This window comes from Camelus bactrianus, chromosome 22, assembly GCF_048773025.1.
Source record: "Camelus bactrianus isolate YW-2024 breed Bactrian camel chromosome 22, ASM4877302v1, whole genome shotgun sequence".
NCBI lineage: Eukaryota > Metazoa > Chordata > Mammalia > Artiodactyla > Camelidae > Camelus > Camelus bactrianus.
Genome location: NC_133560.1, coordinates 23,033,214 through 23,055,521, shown reverse-complemented (window position 1 = coordinate 23,055,521; position 22,308 = coordinate 23,033,214). Strand labels below are relative to the sequence as shown.

Genomic DNA, 22,308 nt, shown 5'->3' with positions numbered 1-22,308 from the left:
ACAGTCCCCAGGGAAGACCTCGCCACTGCCTGCTGGGCTGACCGATGCCACCTCTAATCGAGCCCGGAAGCTGCCCTGGGATTTTGGTGCCTGCATGACTGGCGGTGGAGGGTCGAGCGAGCCTGCAGGGGCCTGGCTTAGTCAGGGCTTGGTGGGCAAGATGGTCACTCATTCATTCAACAAGCATCTATCAGACATCTAATGTGTGATAAGATGGTGATAACTGTTAAGGAGAAATGTAATGAATGGAGTGTATGGAGAAGGGCTGGCTTGGAACTTGAAATAGGGTCGTTTCAGAAAGTCTCACTGAGAAGGGGACATTGGATCTCAGACTTCCCGTTTCTTGAAAACACCAAGAGCTTGCTGTCCTCAGGGCCTTAGCACAGCCTGGAATGATTTTCCTCCAGATATTTACAGGGCCCTCCCCCAACATCCTTCAGTCGATTTCAATTGCCATACCCTTTTCTTCTTCTTCTTTTCTTCCTTTTTAAATTGAGATACAATTGGGGTGGGAGGATGTAGCACCTGCTTAGCATGCACAAGGACTTGGATTCAATCCCTAGTACCTCCATTAAAAAAATAAATAAACCTAATTACTTCCTCCCAAAAAGAAAAAAAAAACCCTGGTATAATTGACAGTTAACATTATATAAACTTCAGATGTACCACCGAACGATGTGAGATTTGTATACACGGTGAAGTGGTCATCTGCACTGTCTAATTAACACCCATCCATCACCGCAGACTCAGAATTTTTTTCCTTGTGATGAGAACTTTTAAGAGCTACTTACTATCTGAAAACAGTGTTATTTAAGGGCATGGATCAGATACACGTTCTGTAATACATGTAAGGAACTGTTTAGAGGCAGAAGTAAAGAAGGTGGTCCTGACAGTGCTCATTGTTCAGCAGAATCAGCAGAGCATTACATCAGTAAGTGATGTGCTGACTGTTTGCTTTTGCCTGTAGAGGTGTATTTTAGGACTCGTGTGTAAAAACACGTTCTTTGGCTGTTTCTTGCTCGTCCATTTGCCAACAGTGTTACTTTAGTGAATGAATGTGCAGATAGTTCTGTAATGCAGGCAGGGAAGTATCTAGAAACACAGGCAAAGAAAAATGTTTCTAGGAAAAAAAGAAAACAACCTACTCCTTTAGCAACTTTCAAATATATCTGATCACTTTCTTAAAAATAAGCATTTAATGCCCTTCCTTTCCCTCTTAGCAGTGCGTTAGCTGCACCGCACACATGTTGATATGGTATGTTTTTTCACTTTCATTCACTTATTTTTACGTTTGACTTCCTGTCTGACCTGTGGGTGTGAATTAATTTCCAAAGACTTGTGGATTTCCCAGATAATCATTCGGTGATTTCTAGTATAATTCGGGTCTGGCCCAAGACCATGATTTGTATGATTTCCATTCAGTGATCTTCCTTACTGTTGCACCCCACCAGCCCCCTGCCACGTACATCTGATTCCTCTTTCCTGCTTTATTTTCTTCTTTTTTTTCCTGCTTATGACTATCTAACATAACTTTTAAGATATTCCTTAAATTGAAGTATAATTGATTTACAATATTATATTAGTGTCAGGTGTACAACATAGTGATTCAATATTTTTATAATTATACTCCATTGAAAGTTATTGTAAAATAATGGCTATGTTTCCCTGTGCTGTACAGTATATCCTTGTTGCTTGCTTATTTTATACATAATAATTTGTATCTCTTAATCCTTTACCCCTGTCTTGCCCTCCCCCACTTCCCTCTCCCCACTGGTAACCACTATATCTCTATATAAGATATTTTGTTTATCTATTTTATTCATTCTCTGTCCCTCTGTTATTACACTTAAGGGTAGGGATTTTTTTGTTGTTGTTCACCAGTGTATCTCTGGTACCTAGAATAGAGCCTAACACATAGTAGGTCGCCAATGCATATCTATTGACTAGATGAACAACTGAATCCCCAATCCTTATTGGGCATATCAAGAGACCTTGGCTCAGAGATGTTGTTCTACTCCCCTGAGGTCACACAGTAGGAATGGGGCAGCTCTGGGGTTGGCCTGGGCCCATGGCTTTATGCTATACCCAGTTAATGGGACTAGAGTTTGCTCCCAGTTCCTGCACACCTACTGTGTGCCAGGTCTCGCTGGATGGCCTTGGCCATGCGGCCATCACCCTCACAGTGAGACCACCCAGCCTTCACTGCATGTACCTTGCCCTAGGCCCACCCACCTCAAAGGATGCCCTTGACGGGCAGAGGTGCTGTCGGTCCTCTCAGGTGGTGTGTCCCCTCGTCCCTTCCCTGTCCCTCCACACTGACCCCCCATACCCGTCTGGAGACTGACGCTCCCTGGCTGTGCTCAGTGGGTGTTTGCTGGGCAGACAGGCTTTTCCTCCCTTCTCAGACAGGTCTCCATGTCCTCATCTGCAGAGCAGGGACAGCACACCCACACCTCCTGCAGGTTGGGGAGGCTCTGCACATTGCATCAAAGGAACAGGGGAGAGCCCAGCCCCTGGGGTGAGCTTTCTCCAGAGAGAGGGGCTGGGCTGCGGCTGCCCTCCCACCTCAACTCAGGCTGGGGCCACCCCGCTCCCCACGTGCTGGGGGGAGAGTTTCCACCCAGACATAGATTCCATCTTGTTTAAGTCACTCTTGTTCTGAATCTCTGTGACAGCCACCAGCCTAATATTCTACCTTGTTCACTGATGGGCCTGACTGGGTTTACCTGGTGTTTGAGCCAATTGGAGTTGTATTTCCCTTTACTTTCAGTGTAAAGCCCTCAAAAGGGGAAATTGGGGGTCTTGCCTTGTGGGGCACATAATAGTTTCCTATGGTTATTGTAACAAATTACTACAAATTCAATGGTTTAAAACAACGGAAATTAATTCTTTTATAGTTCCAGAGGTCAGAAGTTCAAAGTTGTTTCATGTGGCGGAAACTAGGGTGTTAGCAGGGCCACTCTCTCTCAGAGGCTCTGGTGGGACAATCTGTTTTCTTGCCTTTTCCAGCTTCTAGAGCTGCTTTCCTTGGCTCACGGCTCCTTTCTGTATCTCCAAAACCACCAGTGTAGCATCTAGATTGGAGACACAGACATGCACAGAGAAAAAGGCATGTGAAGACAGAAGCAGATTGGGGTGATGCAGCCACAAGCCAAGGAATGCCAGGGGCCCCCAGAAGCTCGAAGACGCGAAGAAGCATCCTCTCCTAGAGCCTCCAGGGGGAGTGTGGCCCTGCCCACACCTTGATTTCAGACTTTCCCCCCAACCATTTTAAATTATATATTCATGCAGTATTTAGAAAAAGTGAAAGAAAAAAATCCATGGTGAAAAAATTATCAAAAGTTTAAAGACAGTTGTGGTTGTTTGTTTTCCTTCCAGCTTTACTGACATATAATTGACCATTGAAATTGTATACATGTAAGGTGTACCAGCTGATAACCCAATGGACATCTCCATTGTGAAATATTCACCATAACCAAGCCAGTCAGCATATCCATCACCTCACAGTTACCATTTCCTTTTTAGTTTTTCTTTCTTGTGTTAACAACATCCAAGATCTACCCTCTTAGCCAGTTTCAAGTACACAATACAGTCTTGTCCGCTGTAGTCATACTGTGCTGATTTTCCAGAACTTACTCATCTTGCATAACTGAAACCTTTTATCCCTTGACCAACATCCATCCATGTTTTTCTCCTCCCCCCAGCCCCTGTCAACCACCTCTCTGCTTCTATGAGTTTGATTGCAAAGAGAGCAAGGGCAGAAGCAGGTGGGCCAAGGTGGAGACTATTGCTGTAATCCAGTGGGAAAATGATGATGGCTCAGACCAAGAGGTGAAAAGGGCTTAGATGCTGGACATGTTGTGAAGGTAGGTCCAACCACAGTTACTAGCAGCTTGGACATATTTCCAGTTATCTAGGGTCTTTAATAAACCACCCCAAACTTAGTGGCATAAAATAACCACTTTGTTCTGCTTATGCATTCTATGGGACAGGGCATGGTCGGGACAGCTTTTCTGCTTCACAGAGTCTAGGGCCTCGGTTGGGAAGATCCAAAGGGCTGGAGGTGACTCTAACTGTCCTGAGGGCTGGAGTCATTGGGAGGTGTCTTCACTCATATATCTGGCACCTGGACTGGGATTACTTGAAGTCTGGCCTCAGTGGGATTGTCGAGGGGAGCACTTCCATGTGGCTTGGGCTTCCTCACAACATGGTGGCCGGGGACACACCTCCTGAGAGCCAGATGGGAGCTGCATGGCCGCTGTCACTTCCACCACATTTTATTGGTTAAAAGAGTCACTAAGGCCAGCCTAGACTTAAAGGGAGGAGAATTAGACTCTACTTCTTGGTGGAGTGGCATGCTCACATTGCCCAGGAGCATGTAGGACATGAGACATTGTTGCGGCCATCTTTTGAAAACTTAATTTTCCATAGCTGTGGAAAGAGGGAGAAAGGAGGAGTCATGGATAAGTCTTGGACTGTTTGCCCCAAAGGCTGATGGTGGTCCTTTCTGAAAACAGGCAGGCTGCCTCGTGGGCCTCAGTCTGGCCATTCCACTGCCTTCATGGGGTTCACAGGAAACTCCCACATACTTGCTGTATTGAAAGATGCAGCCACTCCTACTGCAGCCCTTTCCCCCTTGTCCACCCTTTCACTTCACGCTGTTTGGGGTGTGAGTCAAAACCTCATCCATGGGATGGACAGATCACTCCCTCTCTCTTTAACATTCACTTTTCAAACATCTTCCAGTTGATGACAAGCGCAGCATGAAAAATCTTCCTTTGCAAGTTCTGTGTGTATGACTATGGTTGGCAGCCTTCAAGTTGGCCCTAAATGATCCCTAGGTCTTGATACTCATGCCCTCGCATAGTTTCCTCCTATAATAACTCAGAGCTGATCCATGTGATAAGTATAGTGGAGATCATAATTTGTGACTTGTGAGGCTACATCATTAAAGTCTCTGTGGCTTCCGCCTTGGCCTCTGCCATGTTGTGAGGACACGCAAGCCCTTTGGAGAGTCTCATCTGGCAAGAAACTGAGGCCCCCTGCCAATAGCCATGTGAAGGCACCATCATGGAGGCAGATCTTCCAGCCCCATCCCAGCTTTGACTGCAGCCCCACACAACATCTTGAATGCAACCACATGACAGCTCTCAAGGCAAAACCAACTGGCTAAGCTGCTTTTGAATTCCTTAACTTCAGAGACTGTGTGGTAATAAATTGCTATTGTCATTTTAAGTAATGAAGTTTTGTGCCTAATGTGTGATGCAGCCATAGTTAACTGAGCCTAGCACTTCACTGTGGAATGTGGGAGTACTTAGCTCCTATCACTTTAACATCTTGTTGCAAATGTCACCACCTCCAGGAGACCTTCCCTGATCACCTCTCTACATTAGCCCCCATCCTGTACCTTTATGCTGTTTTATTTTAAAATAATACTTAGTTACTATTGGAAATAAAATTTTAAAAAACCCAAACCATATTGGTCATTTCTATATTTCTTTACAGGTTTATTGTCTCTCCTGTCCTGATGGAATTTCCATGAAGGAAAGAGCTTATCTGTCTTTTTCACCCAGGGCTTGGTGCTTTGTAGGAACTCAAATGAAGGGGTTGTTGTCATTATTACTTCTGTACATGAGTCCAAACTGGGGAGAAAGTGTGTGTGTGTGTGTGTGTGTGTGGTATGGGGTGTTACCCTCAAGATGGATTTGCATCTTCTTGACTTGTAAAGAAAAAAGGAAATGAGAGATTTCCAAGGCACCTGAGTAGGGGGCACAAGAAGCAGAAGCTCTCAAGCTTCGCCTGCTCCTTCTCAGGCTCCTGTGTTAGCTGTAGCCATGTGCGCCCTGTATACTAACTCTCGGTGTGGGGGCCTTCCAGGTATGGCGCTGGCCAGGCACGGGCTGGGGGCCAGGGGTGGGTCAGGACGCATGTTACATCATCCACCCCTTGGGGCTGGAGACCAAGGCAAGAGGGACAGAGAAGGGGACGGGCTGGGCTCTCACTTGCCTTTCGTCTGGAAGGGTCCAGAGAGGAGGATGATGATGATGATTATGAGAACACAGCACCACCCTACAGGGACCTTCCTCCCAAGCCAGGTAAGAGGACTTCTCAGAGGCTAGGTGAAGGGATTCGTAACCTGAGGGGTGGGGGCTGGTGGGGGAGCAGAGTCCTCAGGGGGAGCTGGCTAGGCACTGCAGATGTACATGGTCAGCCTGCCCAAGCTAGGCACCGTGGTGGTAGGAGAATCCATGCCTCCACCTTGAGGTCTTTCAGGCTGGTTGGGGAGGCAGTTCTGGGTACAGTCTTGGGTGAGGTGGTGCAAGAGGGGAGGGACTCTGAGGGAAGGGCCCTTCACTGGTGGGAGGATTAGGGGTCAGACGAAGGGACATTGGAGTGGGACTCGAGGGATGGTAGAAAGACCATTGTCTCCCAAACCTCCTCGCATTCACACCCGGGGCCCAGGTTTGCCTTTAGACTTGAGTGGTCCCTGCCTGGCTGGGGATTCAACAAGAGTCTGATAAGTGTATATAAAAGTGGAGGAATTGAGGTTTCCTTGAGTCAACTCCCGCCGGGTCCCCTGAATATCCTCGGACAGGGGCCATTCCATCTGGCTCCACATCTCTCACTTATGAGTCCAGATGGGGGTCAACTTGGGAGGTCCCAGGGGACCATAGAGCTCAGTATGAGTTAGGAGGTGAACTGGACTCTGCTGTTTGATTGTCTGTCTCCAACTGCAACCTGGCCCCACACAACCCCCAAACCCAACTTCAAGACCCACCCTATCCCCATCTTTGTCAAATCTGGGCCCCTGTCATATCCCATGTCCATGTCCAAATGCATAACCATCACCAAGCCCCAACATAACTACAACCCAATCTCAGCCTCTTCCTAGATGCAGCTATAACCCCATTCTTCATCCCAAACTTATCTTGAATCACAGTGCTATTCCTACGTCCATTACTGTTGCTGATCCTTCTTCAACCCCATCCTCATCTCAGTCCAAACCCTCATTCCAACTGCAGCGTTGACTCCATGACCCCATCCCCATACACAAATTCACTTGTGTCTTTAATTTAGGGTGATCAATTGTCCCAGTTTGCCCAGGGATTAATGACTTCCAGTTTTAAAAGTAAGAAAGTCCTGAGTAATTCAGGATGGTTGGTCACTGTATCTTAACTCTGTCCTCATCTCCAAGCCCAATTCCAGTCTCATGCCCAACCCTATCCCTAATCCTCCATTGTAATCCCAATCCTGTCTCCATCACTGCCTTCAGTCTCATTCCCATTCTCAAAGCAGCTCTAACTTTGGGCTTCATTTCTGCAGTTTCGGTGGCTCCACCAAGGCCTCAAAGAGCAGGTGAGCTGGGCTGTGGGTACAGGAGATCCAGCGCTGGATTTGTCCTGCTCTGGGCCTGAACAATCATTCCTACCTCCTCAGGAAAGAAAATGGAGAACCCCCCACTTCCTTGCAAGCTTCCAATGAACACAGGTAAGGATTTAGGATTGGGACCTTCTTGGTCACCTGGCTGAAGCCCTGCTCTGCATGACTGTTGTCTTTCCAACCCCTTCCAGGACAGAACCTCACCCCTGTCTCCCGCACAGCTCCTCAACCTGGTGAGAAGAGGGAATACCTGTTAAGAAGCCTGAGAGGGGACACCCGGCGTCTTCCCTCCAGTTCCCCAATTCTGCCCAGAGAGCAAATCAGAGGGCACGGGGGAGGGGGCGCGTGGTTGTTGATCTTGAAACACAGAGTCTTTCAGTGACTTCTGAATAAACCTCTCTCACTTTCCTCCCAGGCACTAATCTGGAGCATCCTCCATTCCAGCCGCCTACAACCAGTAAGTCCTCTAGATGTGCCTCTGTTTCCCCTCTCATGGTGGCCAGTTTATTTGAGACCAGTAGCTCTGGAGTGAGACCCTGGGAGAGAAACATTTCCTTTCAGAAGCTCCTCCTTTCTGAGTCTAGACCAGATCCCCCGGGGACCCAGGGTGTCTACCAGGTACTCTTCAGGCCCCACTTCCCACATGCATCCGTTACAGGAAATGTTCTCTGCTCCGGATGCAAGGGTCCACAGCTTGGGCCCCCTGGGAGCAGCTTGGGCAGGGGTTGCTGGAAAGTAGAAGATAATGCAGCATAAATGTTAAGGGCAGAGCTGGGTCGAGGTTGTGCTTGATGTCTCCAAGCCCTCAGTTTACTATTTTGCAAAATGGGAATATTTAAATCAGTATTGTAAGAGTGAGAATCCAATAAGATAACGAGTGTAATGGAATGCTTAGCACATAGTGTGTGTTCCATAAATGCTCTGGGCTTCCTCAGGGTTCACACCCCCTGACATTCTCTTGATGACCCCTTCTGGTGATACAGTCATGACCACAGACCTTTGTCTCCCTGCTCTTGGAGAAAAGTTCAAGGGTCCCTTCCTCACTATCTGAAGCACCAGCGTTAGTCTCTCTGTCCCCATCCCCCCCCCCAGCGACTCCAGTGCCCTGTCTCAGTCAGAAGTCCGGAGGTTCTAGGTTCTTCCAGGAGGAGAGACTGATGGTGTACCTGTGTCTGCTGGTGGTGGTGTCACTGCTCATGGGCTGCACTGGTCTGGTTGTGACCCTGATTAAGTGTGAGTAAGGCAAGGATGGGGCATGCAGAGAAATTGGAGAAGAGGTATGGGAGGACGTGGGCTCATGCTGGACTCCTTCTCATAGACCAGGAGGTGGTGGAAGAACTGAGGATGTTAACCTTACAGCAGATGGAATGGCAAGCAAACGGTGAGTGCTTTCAGTCATCCCTTCAAGCCATGCACCAACATGATCCTCAAAGCCAACTTCAAGGTCAACCCCACCCTGACCCCATCTTTGCCAGGCACTGTGCTAGGTACCAGGGTCGGGGCGGGTGGGTGGGTAGGATTGTGACCACATCAGACATAGTCCCTGTCCCTGTGGCATGTGTGCAACAGCACAGCTCTTGCTTCTCTCTGGTGTGTCTGCAGTCAGTGGTGGGTAGGTGGGTAGATGGGGCTTTGGGTCTCTAACCCTCCAGCCCATCCCTGTTGACAGTGACCGGCATGGCAGGGCTGGCCGGCCTGAAGAAGGACATTGATCACGTAAGCGCCTACACCAACCAGTCCCTGCTGGAACTTCGGGGTTTATTAGGTGAGGAGGATTGAGGAACTTCCCTGAGAAGTTCCTCGGGGGGGCGTGGCAGAGCTGGTACATTGCACAAATCCACGGGAGTGATTCCCAGGGCAGTCTATGTGAATGGTGCCCCCTGGAGTTGAGCAGAGCACAGCCTGCACAACTGTGCATGGTGCACTGTACATGACCCTGGTCCTGGGGCCACTCTGACAGAATCCTCTCCTGTCCCCAGATAGTACCAGCGTCACCTGCTCTGAAGGCTGGCTCCCTTTTCAGGGTAAGTGTTACTACTTCTCTCCAAGCACCAAGTCATGGGATGAAGCCCGGAAGTTCTGCCAGGAGAATTACTCTCATTTGGTCATCATCAGTAGCATTGCTGAGCAGGTGAGCCATTCCTTCCAAGCCCTTGAGATACAGCAGGGCAAACCTCCCTCTCTTCTGAGATTCATGCATCCTTCTCTGGCCTGGATGTAGAGAAGCTGGAATTGCTTTTGAGTCACTAAGACTTTGCATAGCAAGGTTAAGGGGGTATGCTCTGCTTGAGTTTACATCCTAATTGTGTTTACTTATCCTCTCTGAGTCTCTGTTTTCTCTCTAACACTGAGATATAATAATGGCTATCTCTTAGGTAGCACTTTCTGCTCTCCAGATTGCATTCTAAACATTTTACATGTATTAACGTAATTCTAAGGACAGTCTCATAAATTAGTATGCGAGTCAGGAGAGGTTACGTTACGCCAAAGTAACAGACTGTCCCTATAGCTCAATGGTGAAAGTGAATGAGGCAAGTCATATATTGGCTCTTGGAGCTTCTACCTATGTGCACTCGTACAGCAAGTCCCACGGGCATGTCTATGCTTTAAGGTGGTAGGGAAACACAGTTTCAGCTGTGTGTAAATAGAAGGAGAATTGGAATATGTGTAAACAACTTTAATGACTTAATGTTACTATAGCCAGGTGGTAATAGCATTTATACACAGGACATATCATTACATACCAGTACTTCACAGATGAGGAAACTGTGGCATATTTCGCTGAAGCACCTTGCTTGTTACAACTGGTAACCGGGAGCTGGGATTTGAGCCCAGGAAGCTGGTTTCAAAGTCCATGCTTTTGACTGTCAACCTCATAGCACCGTATAATTAGTGTGTGCATGGTTTACCTTTTCCCATCCTTTTACTTTTAACCTATCTATGTCATTATTTAAAAAATAGATTTCTCATAGATAGCATATAGGTGGGTCTTTTTTTATTTAATTTCAATCTGACAATATCTGGTTTTTAATTGGTGTTTTAAAACCATTTACATTTAATGTAATTATTGATTTGGTTAGATTTAGTCCTACCATCTTACTTTTTTTTCCTTTATGTCCCTTAAAAAAATCTTTCTGTTTCATAGCATCGTTTGTATGAGTAGCTAATATAGCATAGATTGCATGAGAAAATAGCATGACTGTTCCCACTGCACTTGCTCAAGTGGTAGGAAGGTGTTGATCCTGCTCTGCACACCATAGGGACTGGGAGGGGTATCGGGGGTGGCATTCACAAGCCCTAAATGTGTGTGACAGAGCAGAGGGCATGGAGAACTGATGGCTGAATGAAGTCTGTACTTGCAGATCTTTGTGTCCAAGGCTCATGGCTCTCCGCGGGTACACTGGCTGGGGCTGAATGACAGAAAACTTGAAGGGGACTGGAGGTGGCTGGATGGGTCACCTATCACTTTGAGGCAAGTATCCATGTCTCTTCAGATCTCTTCTCCTTGTGGGTCCTTGTGCAGTCCAAACCAGCAAATTCTCTAGAATCCCAGGCTGAGCTGGACAGGGGAAGCACAAGGGTGCTTTTTGTTTCTGATAGGGCTTCTGGACCCTGTACTTTTAATTTCCCTCCATTGCAACATAATAATCTTATAAAGAAGTACTATTATTACCTCCATTTTAAAGGTGAGGAAACTGAGGCACAGAGAGGGTAAGCAACCTTCCCAAGGTCAGATATCTAGCAAGAGGCAGTGCCACCAACCTGGCATCAAAGTCTGTGTTCTTAGCCATTATGCTTTACTTTCTCAAGGAGTGTATGTATTTGTATTTTATTTTAAGATCTATTTTGTCTGGTGTGAGTAATGCTACTCCAGCTTTCTTTTGGCTTCCGTTTGCATGGAATGTTTTTTTCCACCCCCTCATTTTCAGCCTGCATGTGTCTCTAGCTCTGAACTGGGTCTCTTGTAGACAGCATATATGTGGGTCTTGTTTTTTATCCATTCAGCCGGTCTATGTCTTTTGGTTGGAGCGTTTAATCCATTTACATTTAAGGTAATTATCGATATGTATGTTCTTATTGCCATTTTGTAATTGTTCTGGGCTTGTTTTGTAGGTCTTTTTTTTCTCTTTCTTCTTTTTGTTCTCTTTCCTTGTGGTTTGATGACTAGAGAAGTTCCTTTAATGTTCTTTGTAAAGCTGATTTGGTGGTGCTGAATTCTTTTAGCTTTTGTTTATCTGTGAAGCTTTTGATTTCTCCATCAAATCTGAACAAGAGCCTTACTGGTTCTCCATCAAATCTGAACAAGAGCCTTACTGGATAGAGTATTCTTGGTTGTAAGTTTGTATTTGTATTTTAAATAAATATTAACAAATTGTCCTCCATACTGGTTATACCAATTTATTCTCTCACTAGCTTGACTATAATTTTTGCCCACACAGTCATCAAACTTTAGGAAATTTTGCTGCTTTAACTGTAGGTGAAAAATGGATCCCAATGCAGTATTAATTTGCATTTCTTTTATGACTGAGGCTGGGTATCTTTTCATATGTTTAATAGCCACAGGTATTAACTTTTCTGTAAGTTATCTATTCATATTTTGTGTTTTTTATATTGGGAATTCAGTCTTTTTCTTACTGAGTTCTAAGAGCTCTTCATAAATTAGAGATATTAGTGTTTTGTCTGGGGATTTTATTTTTTATTAAAGATTCCTGGAAGGAAGCACAGCTCTGTAAAAAGAGATGGTGTGACATGGTGTGGCACAGCAGATGCTCGGCTCAGACCCCTTGATGGGGCTGGTGCAGGCTTCTGCCAGCAGGGGGCATCGGCTGCTAATAGTTATGTTTCCTCCAGAGAGTTGACCTCAGCTGAATGGAAGCCTGCTCAACTAGGAGTTCATCCCGCTCCCACTGGGGTCATCCCACAGACATTGACTGGTTAAGAGAAACCTGGACCCCTTTTTTCAAATTGGGGTAACTCTGTCGTGTCTTCACATTCCAGAGCTCCCTGTAGGATTAGGCTGAGACTAGACCAGGCAGAACCCACGTCCTTGCTCAGTTCCCTACCCTGCCCCATCCTGTTTCTTTCACTCCTTCTCTCCTGAGAACAACCCTTAATAAATCCCATGCACTTGAACTGCCCAATCTGGCTCTGCTTTAAGGGAATATGACCTAAGACGTTACAATACCTGGAAGGTTGGGAGGAACGCAGGTGTAATAGAAATATTCTTTGGAAGAGAAGGCAGACACAGACCAGATGCAGGAAACTGATTCAGGAGTGGGGAGACTTCCTGGTGAACAGGGAGGTGGGGCTGAGTTAGACAAGTTAGGGTGAAGAGGATAATACAGCATCTTCAGCTAATTCTGAAAGGCTGAAGAAATTATTCTGATGGAAGAAAGAGCCCTGAACAATGAAGGCCTTTTTTTTTTCTTTTTCTGATATATATTTTTTAATTAGTAGACTTCATTCTTTTTTTCTTTTATTGTTTTTTATAAATATGCCCTCTTTAAAAAAATTTTTTTGGGGGTGAGGTAATTAGGTTTATTTGTTTGTTTGTTTGTTTATTTAAATGGAGGTACTGGGGATTGAACCCAGGACCTCGTGCATACTAAGCATGTGCTCTACCACTGAGCTGTAATCTTTTATTGTCTTTTTATTGAAGTACAGGAGTATATAAGTAACAGGTGTACAATATAGTGAGTCACAATGATTAAAGGTTATAATCCATTTATAGTTATTGTAAAATATTGGCTATATTCCCCATGTTGTACAATACATCCTTGTAGCTTATATTATACATAATAAATTGTACCTCTTAGTTCCCTACCCCTATATTGCCCCTCCCCCTTCCCTCTCCCCACTCATAACCACTAGTTTGTTCTCTGTATCTGTGAGTCTGCTTCTTTTTTGTTATATTCACTAGTTTGTTGTATTTTTTAGGTGCCACGTATAAGTGATATCATACAGTATTTGTCTTTCTCTGTCTGACTTATTTCACTCAGCATAATAACCTCCAAGTCTATCCATGTTGTTGCAAGTGGCAAAATTTCATTCTTTTTTATGGCTGAGGAGTTTATTCTTTAGAGCAGTTTTAGATTTATTTACAGAAAAATTGAGCAGAAGTTAAAGAGAAATATTTCCCATATTCCTTCTCTTCTGCACACATTTTTTTCTATTGTTAATATCTTGCATGAGGGCGGTGCATTTGTTACACTTGATAAAATAATATAGAAATACTTATTAGGAACTAAAGTCCATAGTTTACATTAGGGTTCGCTCTTTGTGTTGTACGTTCTATAAGTTTTGACAAATGCATGATGTCATGTATCCACCATCACAGTATCGTATGGAATAGTAGATTCACTGCCCTGAAAAAATCCCCTGTGCTCCACCTATTCATCCATCCCCACACCCACTTTTTCCTCCATCCAGCTTTTGGGACCCACAGGAACCCAACAACCTCCATAATGAGGACTGTGCCAGCATGAATGGAGGTGGCACCTGGAATGACCTCTCTTGCGACAAAACTACATATTGGATTTGTGAGCGGCAATGTTCCTGTTGAACATCAGAGCTGAGGTTGGGCGGGAGTCTGTACCCGGTGCCCCTCGGGTCTTGGACATGAGAACCTCCTCTCCGTCTGAGAACTGACACGGATGTGCCCCAGACGGAGCCGAAAGCCTGGATGGAGCAAGTTTCCTGGGGTGCAAGTCAGACCATTTGTAGGGCGAGGACTAGGGGGCTTGTGCAGTTGGATGGTGTCTTAGTCTGTTCAGGCTGCTGTAGCAGAATACTGTAGACTGGGCGGCTTTAGCAGAAGTTTATTTCTCGAAGTTCTGGAAGCTGGGAAGCCCAAGATCAAGGCTCAGGGAGACTCAGTGCTTGGTGACATCCCGCTTCCTGGTTCCTAGATGCCCCCTTCTTGCTGAATCTTCACATGCTGGAAGGGATGAGAGCTCTGGGGGGGGGCTTTTATAAAGACACTAATACCATTAATGAAGGCCCCACCCCCATGACCTAGTCACCTCCCAAAGCCCCACCTCCTAATACCATCACAGTGGGGATTGGGATATGAAGTTTATTTTGGTGGGGGGATACACAGCTCAATCCATAGCAGATGATGAGTTGAAGGGACTCCATGTCTTAGTAATGGTCTCCCAGTTCTGGGCTCTGGAGGAAATTCACTAAGCCCCTGATCATGGCTCTTAGTAAATGATGCTGGCCCCGGGAGCTCCAGGTCTGACGCTGATTGAGCTGGAGCTGAAAATACCCTGCCTCCTCTGGGCATGATGCTCTGGGACTGAGATCCCTACTGCCCACCTGATGTGCACAGCTTCTGCGAAACAGGTGGGGCAAAATTACTCTTGACAAGCTGCGTTCTCGGTGTCTCTTGGCCAGATCCTCAGGATGACAATGGAGATATCTACCCACATGTACCTTGAGGCTGTTTGTGGTCTGTACAACTCTTTGATGAAGTAATTCACCCTACTTATAAGTGGGTCTTCTTGGATTGTTAGCTCTTGCAATGTTAGAGCTTCTCAAAATGCCAGTTCATCGTGAGGTCCTCGCTAACTGTTAGTCTTCTGGGGCCACCATAATAAAGTGCCACAGACTGGCTTAAACAATGGAAATGTACTGTCTCGCAGTTCTGGAGGCTGGACGGCTGAGAAAGGGTGTTGGCGTGGTTGGTTTCTGGTGAGCCCGCCCTCCTTGGCTTGTAGATGGCTGTCTTCTCTCTGTGTCCTCACAAGTTCTTCCTTTTGTAAGTGTCTGTGTCATAATCTTTCTCCTTTTAAGGATACCAGTCATGTTGGATTTGAGCCCACCCTAAGGACTTCATTTTAATTTAATTACCTCTTTAAAGACCTTACCTCCAAATACTGCCACACTTTGAGGTGCTGGGCCTACAGACTTCTACATGTGAGTTTTAGAGGTGGGCGCAATTCAGCCTGTAACACCCACTGAAAGCCAGAGGTACCCCTCCCTGTCCCTGTGCCAATCAAAAACACGCCCTAGATGGCTGGTACTTCCCCCGGCTGAGCACAACTCAACACAGCAATCCCTTTGGATAATCCCTGAATTGTCTCCAGGGGTGGGTACAAACCAATCGATTTAGCATTCAACAAGTTAATAGTAGATTCATTCCTGTTTTGACTGAGAACAAGGCGAGGAGGCTCTGAGCAGGGGAAGCAGGGAGTTGGGGGGTATTGGTGTTCAGTTCAATTCCTGATCCCCGTGTACTTGTCTCCTCTCACCTCCACACCTGCCCCCAACTCATCGATATTGAAGCTAATCCTGCATACAGCATAGACTACAGAGTGGGTGGACATCCTGTTCTAAGCCCTCCACCCAGGGGACCTTTGGCCCAAGCAACTGTTTATCTGGGGTCAGGGGAAGTTCCCCCATCTCAGAAGAGGAAACTCCCATTGTGTGTGTTGAGAAATGGGGAAGCAGAAGGGCTGTGGTCACATCTCTGAGACAGGCTGAGGGGCAGTGGTCCACAGTATAGCCAGTCCAAACCTATCTTTCTTCTACATCTCTCATGACTGTCTAATTTCAGGTAGAGAGGAAAATGTGAAGGAGGTTCTCTTTACCACTTTGGGTCCAGGGGACCACAGGTTGGGCATTCTTGGTGGTTTTAAAAAAATGCCACAGTTTATCAAGCATATATTGTGCACTAGATAGATACAGCAGCTCTCATTTAATTTTCATGATGATTCTGTGAGGTTGGAATAATTATCAACCCCATTTTATAGCTGGAAAAACTGAGGCTCAGGGCGGTCTCATAGCTTGTCCATTGTGTTGAGTGGATAAGTAGGAGAGCTGGTATTTGGATTCAGTCTGTGCCTCCAATGGTTGATCTCTCTCTGTAGCACCTGCTGCCTTTCAAGGGACTGTAAACCTGAATTATCCCTGAAAACTCTAACCCTGTAGCTCATGCCTCAGCTGGCAGTTATGGGAAAGGAACACTATGATGTGGAAGAACAGACATCCTGGGCTGAGACAGGAGACCAGGAATTGGGTGCTGGATCTGTTGATAACAATCTGTGTGGCTCTCCTGGGGCTATTATGATGCAGATGAGGGGTGATGGGGACCAGGGGACCAGGGCAGAAAGAATTCTGGATCTATTTTGAAGAGACAGCTAATGGGATTTGCTGATGAATTAGATGTTCGGTGTGAGAGAAAGAGAAAATTAAAGAATGACTCCACGGTTTTCAGCTCAAGTAACAGGAAAGAAGGAGTTATGGTTACTAGAGATGGAGAATGAAAAAATGCTTACACAAACAGCACACTTAAATTTAGGTTGTTCATGAACTCCTGCTGAGTTCTTAGGACTTCTCTTGAGTCAAGGATGGAATCTTGTGTGTAGCAGATGTGGTCATGCCCTACTTATATTCTTAAATTTTTTTTAATTTAATTTTTTTATGTTTTAATTTTTGGGGGGGTAGGTAATTAAATTAATTTATTTATTTATATTTGTTTTTTAAAGGAGGTACTGGGGATTGAACCCAGGACCTTGATGCATGCTAAGCACATGCTCCACCACTGAGCCATAGCCACCCCCCACTTCTGCTTATATTCTTGATCCTCCTGTTTTCACTGATTTCTGATGGCCGGCAGCTGCCACTGGAGCCCACCTGATCCATCAGATGGCAGGTGAGAAGTGCTGGGGGTAAATGCTTCCTAGGACAGTCCTCAGCCAAAGCCGGTACTTGGTGTGCGCATACCCCAGCTCCCTCACCCCTCAGGTGAGTGGACTCTGAGATCCGTGTCCTGTGTGATTTCCCAGAGGTGTCTGCTGAGAGTAAACTCCCACTGCCTGCTCTAGCACACATCTTTGAACACATCTTGTGCTGGCTGCCTTTCTTCCCCTGCTGCACTTCTTTGCGCCCCTGCTGGTGTTTCCTGGGATTGCCTCCAAGATAAACTCGAATCCTTGTCTCAGAGTTTGCTCTTGTGGGAGCCCAAACTAAGACACTATGGGACAGGAGAAGATGAAGTTGAAACACGATTCTGGTTGCCTGGGACTGAGGGGTTCCTGGGATGTAGGGCTTTCAGTGCCAAATCTGGGAAAGTCCTGGGCAAACTGGGGTGAGTTGACCACCCTTATAGGAGGACAGTGTGGTGTTAGGGAAGCCAAGAGAAGCGAATGCTTCAAGAAAGGAAAGGGGATAATGTATACATAGATAAAATCATCACGTTGTACCTCTTAAGTATATACAATTTTTATTTGTTAAGTATATCTCAATAAAGCTGGAAAAATTAAAAATACTTGATTTAAAAAAAACAGAAGAAAGGAGGACCAACAGAATGAAATATGGCCCCAAGTTCAACTTAGAAAAGCCAGTGGACTTAGCACTGAGGAAGCATTTGGAACATTGAGTCATTCTTGGGTGTGCTGGAGACAGAAATCAGACTGCAGCAGGCTGAGCAGTGAGGGGTGGGAGGAAGTGGGGACAGAAGAGTATAAACTTTTCTAGAATTTTGGCTGTGAAGAGAAAGAGAGAGAGAGAATGGTTATTGAAGCAGGGAGGACTTTTTGGCTGGAAGACACCTGAACATGCTTCCTCCTTACTCTTTTAACCCCCTCCACCCATAGATCTCCTGGGTCTCCCAGATTGATTTTTTTTCCTTCATGATTTTCCTTCTGTGGCATTTTGCTCTGTTTTTTGAGGTGTTTTCCCCACTAATTTGGCTCTTGATGGTGATCATCCTCTTCTTTAATTCACCCAGCAAAATTTATCTTTTTATTTATTCCCTCAAAAATATTGTTCCATAGAGCATTTTGGTACTATACCTGAATTTCCTGACATTCTTATTGCTATTATTCTTGTTTAAAGTTCTCTGTCTGCTCCAGCAGCTCTATTTTGCTGGATGACAGTTATACTGGACCATCCTCTTTTCAGCTGCTGGGACCTGTCATGGGCTGTCATTTTCTTTGGGGCTCAGATATGGGGGTTGAGAACTCTAAGCAGTGGCAATTTCCCAAGTGATGGAAGGAGATGGATTCTCCATTCCAGGGGGTCCATGTGTGTACTAATTAGGTGTGCAGAGGTGTCTCCTTGCTCCTCAGTCTCCTTGCTTTCTTCTAGATGCAGGAGCAGGGCTCCTTTTGGAATTCTTGGGGGCATAGAGATAAGAAACACACATGGCCGTGATGCTGACTTCATCCCAGGAGGTTCATGGACCCCTGTGGGGCAGACTCTTCTGAGGATGAACTGTGTCTGATTTTCACCCAGAGCACTCTTCATCTTATCTTAGAACTTTCCACCTGGTACATGGGGGAGAAATTTCAACCCCAGATTTCCCTTTGGGGGTTCCCCAAAAGATATCACTCTCATGCCCACTCAGCTGCCATGGGTCCCAGCAGACTTTTGGTTCAAAGAGGCAGCTACACAATGGTAGAGAGCAGAGAGGAACTGAGATGTGTGCAGGTGACATTTTCCTAGAATTTGCCATCTCTCTTTCTTTAGCACAGGGCCAGCAAACTGCAGCCTGGGGTGGTGGTGGTGTTAAATCCTGCCTGCAGCCTGGTTTTGTATGGCCAGTGAGCTAGGAATGGTTTTTACACTTCTAAAGTGATATACTCATATATCCCTTTACACATATATCACATACATATATTTTGCCTGTCTATCTATCTACCTCTATCTATCTATCTATCTATCTATCTATCTATCTATCTATCTCTATATATGGCTTGAAAAGTCTAAAATATTTATTATATGGCCTTTTACAGGAAAAATTTGCTCACAAATCTTTAACATATGTAAATGCCACTGGAGAAGAATCAGGAGAAAGGATGTGAGAGAGGTGGGGGACTCAGAAGAGAGAGGAGATAATAAATGGAGAAAGGTCACCAAAGAGGCAGGAGGGGACAGGATCCAAAGCAAAGAAGGCAAGGTTAGCTTTTAAACAAGAGGAGGAAACCCCTCTGCTGTTGAGGAAGAATGGAGGAGGACACCCCAGGCATCAATGGGGGAAGCAAGGATGGGTATGGATGCGGGTAGACTGTAAGGAATGTCAGAAAGTTGAGGGGGTTTCCATCAGCTGGTGTTTATTTTCTCTGTGAAGTAGGAGACAATGTCTTCTACCTTATCTAGAGAAAAGGGATGCAGACTGAGGAAAGAACTGAAAAACTGGAACTCCTCATGTGGGGAAGTTGACTAGGGATGGGAAGAGTGAATTCCAGGTAGCCTGGAAGGTCTTGTTTAGATCAGAAAGCATGCATTTGTAGTGGGGCCTCCCTGAGTGATTCTGGGATCTCACTGCCTTGATGGAGAGTGGAGAAGAGACATAGTTGGTTCATAAGGAAGGATGCTTTGGGCTGCAAGTAACAGATTATTTGACACAAAGTGGTTTAACAAAAGGTTTTTGTTTTACATATGAAAAAATCCAAGGGTTGGTTCAGCAACACAATAATTTCGTAAAAGCTCAGATTATTTCTATCTTTGCACTCTTCCATCCTTTCATCCATGATATCTTTTCTCCAAGCATCATATTATTATATGATAGCAGCTAAAACTAAGAAGTCATAGGCAGGCTCTCCTTGAATTTGTCTTGGGTTTAAAAGGAGAAAAAGTATGTTCCAGTAGGTGTTTCTTATATCTCAATGGCTAGAATTGGTCCAAATGCCTATCATAAACCTTCTAGCAAATAGGAATATCATCAGGGTTTCTCAGCTTCAGCACTACCAACATTTACGGATGGATAATTCCTTGCTGTGTATGTGGACATTGTCTTGTGCGTTGTAGGATGTTTAGCAGCATCCCTGGCGTCTATCACTGAGATGCCAGTAGCATCACCCCTTACCTTAGTCAGGATGACCAAAAGTGTCTCCAGACATTGCCAAATGTCCCTAATGGGGGGTAGAAACCACTTCGAGTTGAGAGTCACCAGGCTTAGGCCAATCTCAACTGACCCCCTGAGCCCAGGCACATTGCTGTCCCAAATATGAAAACAATCAAGATTCTGTTAATAAGGAGCATGTGATGGTGGTGATGGCTGCTGAGTGGACAACACACAGTGCCTGCTATGACTGGATCAGTCCTGGATTTAGGGTTTCCTAGGTATGTATGGAATCAGAGTGAGGAAGCAAAGGTGCTGAAAGTATGGGTGAGAATCATTTGACATGGTTGGCCACAAAATTTAGCTTGGATAAGAAAGGAGGTAAAGTCGATGGTTTGGAATAAGCTGACGGCTTGAGGGACTGGATGAGTTTCAAGAGCGAGTTTAGGATGAGAGAGACTAAGAACCTGAAAGAGGGCCTTGGAGGGGGATTCCTCATTTACAAAAAATACAGGGAGTACTTGCAATGGTCATGATTTGGATATCTGGGAACAAGCCTTGATTGAATACATCATAGTGAAGAGAAATCCAACTGAACACACATTTACTGAGAGCCCCTTATGAAGAACAAACACTTCAGGAAGTAAAGGTTAAACATTTCCTCTCCAGGGATGTGTAATGATTCTCCTGTCCCAATCTTCATTCTTCATGATATCAACCAGATCCACAGGTATCACTTTCCATGTGGAATTGAATGTTCTAGTTTTAATATTTTCTCTTCACTTGCCCTGGAAAACATCCCCTGCCACAATGAAAGATGTTTAGATTAAAGGTAGATGTAAGGATAAAACAAACAGACAAACAACAACAAAACAGAGAGAAACAGTAGGAATGGGTTAAAGACAGAAAGTTCTGCCCAGCAGGCAAAGATGGCATGATCCTAGCATTCTGGAATCCTAGGACAGGTGTGGCCTTCTTTAGCTTGTAGTGGGAGGACTTCTCAAAAATCCAAGATGAAGAATTTTTTTTTGGAAAAAATTATGGATATGTATCCCACTTTAGAATTTCAGCTCCCTGGATGTTGCTTTTTGTCCATGAAGTTAGGCTAGACTCTAAGCTCCTTGAAGGCAGGCACTGTGATGGTCTTGTTGCTTTTTGTATGTCCATTCCCTGCAATAGTATCTGACACATTGTGGAATTCAACAGATATTCCCTTACAAGTTACAGGGTGGTTTAGAAGCCTCAGACCCCACAGGAGAACAAGTATGTCCTGCAGCAGCCCATGAGGGTAGGAGTATCTGGCTTAGTTATGAGTCACTGTGTGCAGGAAGTTCAAAGCCATGCCTTCCCTCCTCGTATTTATAGTTCACTTACAGAACTTCCTGTCCAGCCAATCGTGACTCCCCCCATTAACAGTATTGCCTACTTATACAACTGGCCTTCCAACGTTGCCATGTTTCTGGGGTATAGAGCTAGAACGTTAACCCAAGACCAAACTTGCCCATAGAGGACAAAGAGTTTTGTTAGCTTTTTACTTATACTCTGTGCCTAGAAAAAATAAAAGCTTATGAAATTCTTTTAATTAAAGCAAATGTATTTCTGAAATGCAGCTACATATTAAATGTGTAATAAATATAAAACAGATCATATAAATATAAGATATTCATTTCCCTTTTAAAAGACATACTTGTCTTACTCAATTTCCACAATGTTAAGCAACAATAATAAAAAAGTTTCCTTATTCATTGTGGGAAACCAGAAGCTGGAGTGCTGGCAGCTTTGGGAATTGTTTTGAATTATCTGGCAAACATTTCAAAGGTCACAGCCAATGGTTAGTACTTCCCACAATTTTACTCTTACTGAGAATGATTAAACTTAATATCTATAACTTTTTTCCCTAATTAGTTGACATGCCTGCTCTAAAACGTTTTTTCCTGATTCCATTTTCCTCTTGGTCCTTTTGGAAAAAATTAGAATGAATTCCCCTTCCCTCCCTCCAATACGGAATAGAATTTTCTTCAGTAACTGCTGAAGAAAATCCCACAGTTTCCTCAAGAAATGTAGAAATCCATGTATCATAAATTTCTCAATTTTGTTTAGCTTAAAAACAACAGATTCTAAGGCTCTTTGGCTAGCAGATG

General features: G+C 45.0%; 2 protein-coding genes across 4 annotated transcripts in view; one reads left to right on the top strand and one right to left on the bottom strand.

The window, feature by feature from the left end:
* The first annotated feature begins 5,738 nt into the window (after window positions 1-5,738).
* CLEC17A (C-type lectin domain containing 17A) lies at window positions 5,739-17,453 on the top strand. Its single transcript, XM_010954135.3, has 12 exons — window positions 5,739-5,877; window positions 6,021-6,095; window positions 7,324-7,356; window positions 7,438-7,488; window positions 7,572-7,613; window positions 7,796-7,837; window positions 8,473-8,613; window positions 8,699-8,761; window positions 9,050-9,145; window positions 9,360-9,511; window positions 10,743-10,852; window positions 13,810-17,453. The coding sequence occupies exons 1-12, from the start codon at window positions 5,835-5,837 to the stop codon at window positions 13,940-13,942; spliced, it is 981 nt and encodes a 326-aa protein (XP_010952437.1). The 5' UTR covers window positions 5,739-5,834; the 3' UTR covers window positions 13,943-17,453.
* Window positions 17,454-17,588: 135 nt separating this feature from the next.
* The window catches only part of ADGRE3 (adhesion G protein-coupled receptor E3), a 42,024-nt gene continuing 37,304 nt past the window's right edge, over window positions 17,589-22,308 (bottom strand). For 2 of the 3 annotated variants that reach the window (XM_045516089.2, XM_074350580.1), the window contains one exon: window positions 17,589-20,969. In XM_045516089.2, coding sequence (XP_045372045.2) covers window positions 20,901-20,969 — 69 coding nt within the window. In that variant the 3' untranslated portion in view covers window positions 17,589-20,900. The remainder of the gene's footprint in view (window positions 20,970-22,308) is intronic. The other variant, XM_074350579.1, reaches the window with a different exon arrangement.

What these genes read in the sequence shown, in the direction of transcription:
- CLEC17A (XM_010954135.3), top strand. Translation starts at nt 5,835, where the DNA reads ATGTGCGCCCTGTATACTAACTCTCGGTGTGGGGGCCTTCCAG. An exon ending in GGACCTTCCTCCCAAGCCAG is followed by an intron (nt 6,096 to 7,323) that starts GTAAGAGGACTT and finishes TCATTTCTGCAG; the next exon opens with TTTCGGTGGCTCCACCAAGG. An exon ending in GATGGAATGGCAAGCAAACG is followed by an intron (nt 8,762 to 9,049) that starts GTGAGTGCTTTC and finishes CCCTGTTGACAG; the next exon opens with TGACCGGCATGGCAGGGCTG.